The sequence below is a fragment of the Trypanosoma conorhini genome, assembly GCF_003719485.1.
Source record: "Trypanosoma conorhini strain 025E chromosome Unknown Tco_14.4_contig_00543, whole genome shotgun sequence".
Lineage (NCBI taxonomy): Eukaryota > Euglenozoa > Kinetoplastea > Trypanosomatida > Trypanosomatidae > Trypanosoma > Trypanosoma conorhini.
The window spans coordinates 7772-14005 of record NW_021704591.1 but is presented as its reverse complement, the minus strand read 5'-3'; the positions used below and the strand labels follow the sequence as shown (position 1 = coordinate 14005).

General features: G+C 49.9%; 5 protein-coding genes across 5 annotated transcripts, besides 2 other annotated features; 4 read left to right on the top strand and 1 right to left on the bottom strand.

The window, feature by feature from the left end:
* Positions 1 to 379: 379 nt before the first annotated feature.
* On the bottom strand, positions 380 to 685 carry Tco025E_07241 (uncharacterized protein; the record flags this gene model as incomplete). Its single annotated transcript, XM_029374107.1, has 1 exon — positions 380 to 685. One exon carries the CDS (start codon positions 683 to 685, stop codon positions 380 to 382), a length of 306 nt encoding a protein of 101 aa, XP_029226071.1.
* A 601-nt stretch (positions 686 to 1286) lies between these two features.
* Positions 1287 to 2348, top strand: Tco025E_07240 (zinc finger, MYND domain containing 12; the record flags this gene model as incomplete). The annotated part of the gene is made up of 1 exon (XM_029374106.1): positions 1287 to 2348. One exon carries the CDS (start codon positions 1287 to 1289, stop codon positions 2346 to 2348), a length of 1062 nt encoding a protein of 353 aa, XP_029226070.1.
* A 331-nt stretch (positions 2349 to 2679) lies between these two features.
* Positions 2680 to 3144, top strand: Tco025E_07239 (putative MIP18 family protein; the record flags this gene model as incomplete). The annotated part of the gene is made up of 1 exon (XM_029374105.1): positions 2680 to 3144. One exon carries the CDS (start codon positions 2680 to 2682, stop codon positions 3142 to 3144), a length of 465 nt encoding a protein of 154 aa, XP_029226069.1.
* Positions 3145 to 3219: 75 nt separating this feature from the next.
* Positions 3220 to 3236: a microsatellite.
* Positions 3237 to 3297: 61 nt separating this feature from the next.
* Positions 3298 to 3330: a microsatellite.
* Positions 3331 to 3385: 55 nt separating this feature from the next.
* Positions 3386 to 4012, top strand: Tco025E_07238 (charged multivesicular body protein 1; the record flags this gene model as incomplete). Its single annotated transcript, XM_029374104.1, has 1 exon — positions 3386 to 4012. The coding sequence occupies one exon, from the start codon at positions 3386 to 3388 to the stop codon at positions 4010 to 4012; it is 627 nt and encodes a 208-aa protein (XP_029226068.1).
* Positions 4013 to 4556: 544 nt separating this feature from the next.
* On the top strand, positions 4557 to 6233 carry Tco025E_07237 (putative p21-activated kinase 3; the record flags this gene model as incomplete). Its single annotated transcript, XM_029374103.1, has 1 exon — positions 4557 to 6233. A coding segment is annotated over one exon (1677 nt), but the record flags the coding sequence as incomplete, so codon positions are not given.
* Position 6234: the final 1 nt, after the last annotated feature.

Sequence of the window (6234 nt, the reverse complement as noted above, 5' to 3'; positions counted from 1 at the left end):
CCGTGGCTTTGGCGATCGTGGCGGCCGTGGCTTTGGTGATCGTGGCGGCCGTGGCTTCGGGCGTCCCACCCCAAATCTCGATAACAACCGTGCGAGTACCAAGTTTGAGGACAGCGATTAGGCAATAAAATAAAGGGACAAATCCCGTGATCGTAACTAACTGAGTAGTAAAGTCTAACTGTAGGAAACCAGCAATAAAATTTTTCGGAACTGGGGGTGATAAGTGTAATTTTACGTGACGCGGCCGAAGCACGCTTTATTGTCACCAGTAACTTTTTTTTTCGACACATTGCTAATTGTTGTGTATGTTCCTCTTTTATTAGTCCTTATGTTTTTCTTCTTATTTTTCTGCCCCTCAGTGTAGTGACGATCAAGAAACTTATAGCTCCGATGGCGTGTCGGCGTGGATAACCTTATCCCTTCTTCTGGATTGGTCGATCCCAATCGTTATCGAGTGGGTGTCCCTTTGCAGGCCGTTGACTTTCTCCAATGATGCAGGGTACTTGGGAGTGATGCTAGGGCTGTGCAGCTGAAATTCCCAGGGGAACTGGAATAGGATATATTTAATGTTCATCGTATAAATGTGACTCCTCACCCGTTGTGTTGGGCGATGGCTGTGGATGAACGAGCTTCTTGAGTCGAGGGATACGGGAGGAAGCAAGGGTGTGAGGTGGTGCCTTGTCATCTTCAAGGTGAAGTAGGTGTCTGAGATGCAACGTACAGAAATGGGATGGCGAGTTCATGCTTTGATGCTCTCTGAATCGGATTAGGGGATGGAGAGAGGCTGCGAGCGGCACCGAAAGGCCACATGCATCTATTTCTCTCTCTTTTTGTGTTTCTGTGTGTATGTCTGTAGAGGAAGCCTTTCTCAGCTTGGTAGAAATTAAACAAATGGCGTGAGCACAGCAATCGCCTACTTCGACGTGTTTCCGAAATTATTTTTTACATATATTTCACTCGAGAGGGTGTAGCTCGGTTGGAATATAGCCTGTGAAGCATTTGGAGTGTAACGCGCACCCAACTCCATGGCGGAAATGGGTTGCACTTGTCAGGACAGAAGTTTTTTTCTTGGTGAAGCTTTTCTTGGCAATGTGCTTTCACTGAAGGATTGTTGTTGGTTTATCTCGTCGTTCCTCAACTGGTTGTTGTTGTTTTTTTATTCTTCGTCTTCACTCTTTCGTGTTTTGGATTTCTCCCACTTCTTTTCTTTTTGTCTGTTTTGCTTTTTCTTGCAGGCATATATATTGCCACCTGCGGCTTCCATGAGGAGCAGGTCTGGATCGTGCATGAAAGGCCACCCCGAGACGTCGCAAGGGGCGGCGGGCGTGGACGGTGATCCCTGCGACATCTCGGGCGCGGGCTGGGCGAGTCTTGAAAGCAGGTTCAATGAGCTACTCCACCTGATGGACGCCCCCTCCAACGGCATCAATGCGCTGGCGGCCCGTTCTGCGCATGGAGATCGTGTGGCAACAGTCATTGCCCAGCTGCTGGATCGGGCCCAAGATGAGAGTCGTAGACTGTTGGTGGAGGGAAACGGCGAGGCGGCAGCTGAGGCAGGTGTGAAAACGTTGCGGCTAAAGGAAAGGTTTTACGGGAAAACGAGTGTCAAGCTTGTGCCGGCCTACTTCCACCTAGCACGCACCAATCAGTTTTTAGGACGCTATGGAAATGCAGAGGAGATGTTGTCCCTTGCTCATTTCATTATTCTTAACCACCCGGGGGAGGTTGACACGGCGATGAAGGCAGAACTTCATCAGACATTTGGACTACTGTACGCTGCTGATAATAAAATTGAAGCCGCTATACAGCATCTGACAGCCGCCACGTACTATCTGAGTGTACTGAATGGACCAGAGGACGTCTTGACGGCCTTTGGTTATTTTGATCTGGCCAATGTGTTTGCGACCAAGGCCAGTATGGAGGCGGCTATGGCACTCTACGACACGGTGAAGAACATTTGGCTAAAATACCTGCGGCATCACCTCAAGGACATTGTAGAGGAGGCACTAGCAGCAAAGGCCGTCAAGCGGTACGAAGATGATGAGGTGGTGCAGGACACGGGTTACGCCTCCGCGAAGGCCTTTGGAAAGGAAAATTTGGCCGATGTCTCTAAGATGTTGCATGCCATTTACAAAATTCAGAGAGAGCGCTTTACCACTTCACACCCGACGACGGCACGAGCACAGTTTGTGCTTGGCTTATTTCTCCTTTGGGTGAGTAAAAAGGAGGAGGCGGGGCGGCATCTACGAACAGCGCGGGTGACGACGCAACGTTTCCACGGTGAGCGGCATCCAGTAGTACAGGAAATAGAGGAGTGGTGCGAGTGGTTCGAAATACCTCTGAAGTAAGGCAAACACAGAGGAGCGTAAGTGGGCAGTAATGTCTTATGCACTCCTTCTCTTGTATGTAAATACGATGCCTGCGAAGAAAAAGAGAACGATGAGGAGGGGGAAAAAATAATATGTTGACTCCTATTTTTCTGTATTTTCCTTCTTGTATGTGAAATGTCCTTCATTTTATTATTATTTCTTCTTCTTGCCGACGGGGTACTCTTTTCACCGGTGCCTGCCTACATACCTTGCGATGTTCTCTTGTGTTTGGGGTACGAAAGAATACCCTGGCTTATCTCCGCCGCACCTCCTGGGATTTTTTTTTTGTGCCGTGAAGTCCAAAAGGAGGATGTCCGAAGAGTACACGGCGGAAGACGTGTTCTACGAGATCTCCACAATACGGGACCCGGAGAAGCGGGGTTGCACACTGGCGGAACTGGGGGTTGTGGCACCTGAACGCTGCAGCGTCGCTTACGGCAAGTACTACGGCAACTCCTTTGTTGATGGCTCAGAAGCTATGCGTGGCGCCCGTGCCTCGAACCAAATAGCCGTGGTGAGGGTTGTGTTGAAACCAACCGTGATTCATTGCAGTCTCATGGCAATTATTTGCCTTTGTGTTTACGCTAGGTTGAAGGAAACCCTCCCGGCATGGATGTGCGATTCGAAAATTGACATTAGTTTAGTTGATGGTTCACACCTGCAGCAGCGTGAACTGGAGAAGCAGATATCGGACAAAGAACGGGTGGCAGCGGCGCTGGAGAACGAGGCGTTGAGAACGGAGATGGACAGACTCATGAATGCGGATTCAGAATGAGTAGCTGAGAAGGCCGTGGCGTTTGGCGCGTTTTTTTTTCTTCTTTTACTCCGGTCACGGAGAACTGTGGTTGCTTGATGATGATGATGATGCAAGCGTTGTTTGTCTATCCCTGCCGCCTTATTACTAACGCTATTGTGGCTATTGTCACGCTGTTTTTTTTTGTTCTTGTTTTATTCTTCTTCTCTCTCCGATTTCGTTGTCTGTCGCGTAGAAGAAGCACACGTGGTGGTGGAACACGATGTCACTTAATCAGTTGCAGGATCTTCAATTTCAACTGAAGTTCGTCGCAAAACAGTTTGCAAAGAACTCCACGCGCTGTGAAAAGGAGCAAAAGCAGGAGATGCGGAAGTGTAAGCAGGCAATGGAGAAGGGAAACATGGACGGGGCCCGTATCTTCGCACAGAACAGCATCCGGAAGAAGAACGAATCCATTAATCACCTTCGCCTCGCGGCTCGCATGGACGCAGTCGTGTCAAGGCTGGATACCGCCATAAAGATGAAGATGGTGACGAAAGGCATGGGGCAAATGGTGAAGGGGATGGACACGGTGCTCCACTCAATGAACCCGGAGGCTATCTCGAGTCTCATGGACAAGTTTGAGAAACAGTTCGAGACAATGGACGTCACCTCGGAATACATGGAGAACGCCATCGGACAAACAACGGCGACAAGTATGCCGGAGGATGAGGTCAGCATGCTGATGGCGCAGGTGGCGGACGAACACGGCTTAGACATCAAACAGCACCTGGATGACAGGATTAGAATCAGCAAAACGAACCCCATGGCGCAAGCCTCTGTGGAACCAGTTGATAGTGAAAAAGACGATCTGGAGGAGCAGTTTGCCCGACTTCGAGGGAAGCAATGAAAACGGTGACCTCCTTTTTTTTTTCTCTTCTTTTTCATAGTAATGTTATTGTGAATTTTTTTTCTGTTTGTTAGCGTGTTTGCTCTTTTGTGGCGTTGTCTGTCCCTTCTTTTCTGCGTGAGAGGGCCGTTGTTGGATGTTCACCCACTGGTATGAAATGAGCACAAAAACTGAACGGAGGAACGAGGCAAGAAGGGCACTATAAACGTACATCTATATTACCATTACGGCATACATGCTGTCATTGTGTATTGATGTGTATTCGGTTACTTGTGCCTGCGGATTGTTTGTTGCCTGATTTTCACATTGACTTGAAACCTTGACGTGTAATGTATATGTGTCCGAAACTTATTGCAGGGGGTATACATGTTGTGCGAACACGTGCTATTTACGACAGTGTTTCTTTGATTGTACGTGTGCGTGTGTCTGTGCTTCCCAGTTACTTCCCCGGTTGGTGTCACGTGTGTCCACAGCCACGCATGCGGTCTTGAATTAACTTCATTCTTTGTCCAATTTCTGAGGCGAAGGCATAGTTGGGATCTTCATGACGCTGTTGAATCGTCCTGACAGAGCGATCTGTCAGGAACTCGCCAAGAGCAACTTTACCCTCTCTCAGGTTAAGGCTTACAATGAGCCGGAGTACTCCGGGTGGGCATCACGCAGGCGTCGCGTTACCAACATTCTTGTGTGGGAATTTAATTGGTTCGTGACAAGCGGCAACTACCTTCTGCGCTTTGCCCAGAAGAAGGCCTCGTGTCGTCCCATAGAAATTATATATCTTCCGGAGGCGGTGGTTCGGCGATGTTGTGTGGCGGAGAACTGCTGTGTGGGGCAACCGTTCGTCCTGGAACTCGTCCCGGTGTTACACCTTGTTCGTGGGAAAGAAACGTTGGTGCCAGTGGAGCCACAAGAAGTGCATCTCTCCTTTGAGAATGCGGAGGAGCTGTGTGACACGATCACGTTTCTCGCAAATATTAGTGCAAGGCGTGGGCGGACCGCCGCCATCACATTTGGGCCACCGGCTCAGGTGAGGCATCGCATCCATGTAAATGCCGCAAGCGAGAAGAAAGATTTCGGCCTGAATCTTCTTCCGCCCGCGGTGCGGAAATGGCTGCTGCATCAGGGCATAACCTCCGCCGCGCTGGCTGGAAATGAGGCGACGCCGATGAACTGTGCCAAGACTCTCTACCAATTACAGCTGCAGCGCGGAGTGGTGACAAATCCTCCACCCATTGCGAAAGGAATAATATCTGAAGAACAACAAGAAACTAGGAAAGGTGCTCCTTCTTTAGTGTCGTTGTTGGAGCCTCAGAGTGTGGTGCTGGGGCCACTGCTCTCTGATGGTGATCCAGAGTCTCTCTTCAGTGACTGGGAAAGGCTGGATTGTGGGTCACAAGGGGAAGTTTTCAAAGCCGTGCGGACATTAGATGGCGACAAAGTTGCAATCAAGCGCATCACCGTAGGTCGGGGTCAAAAGCTGCCGCCTTCCCTCGTGAAGGAGATATCACTGCTGAAGGCACTGCACCATCCCAATATTGTGACGCTGCATGACTGCTACCGAAAAGGCAGTCATTTATTTCTCGTCATGGAGTTGATGGACGGTGGTAAATTGACTGATTTGTTGTTTCCATTGGAGGGGGAAAGGGTAGTGTTCACCGAGGCACAGCTGGCAACGTTGATGCGAGAGGTGCTTCAGGCTCTTCTGTGTCTCCACAATTCCCGCTGTGTCCACCGCGACGTTAAGTCCGATAATATTCTTTTGTCTTTGCGTGGTGAAGTAAAGTTGGGGGACTTTGGCTTTGCCACGTTGCTCACGCTTCCGAGAGGCACGCGTAAGACCGTCGTTGGGACGCCGTACTGGATGGCTCCCGAAGTCGCAGGTGGAAGGGCGTACGATAGCAAAGCCGATGTGTGGAGCGCTGGAATCCTCTTTTTGGAGATGTGCGATGGACAACCACCGTTGATGGGCTTGAATCCTGTGCGAGCACTGCTTAAAATAAGCACTGGCCCACCACCCGCTATGAAAACCGCAAAACGTTGGTCGTCGCTGTGTAGAGCGTTTGCGTCGTTTCTCTTAGTAAAAGATCCTGCGCGGCGTCCCAGCGTTGATGACGCACTAAGGCATCCTTTCATCGTAAAAAAAGCCGAGCCGACGTGTCAGTTTCTGGTGACGATGTTGGAAATGGGAAAAGCCCGAATTGGCGACCCACCAAATGATGAGT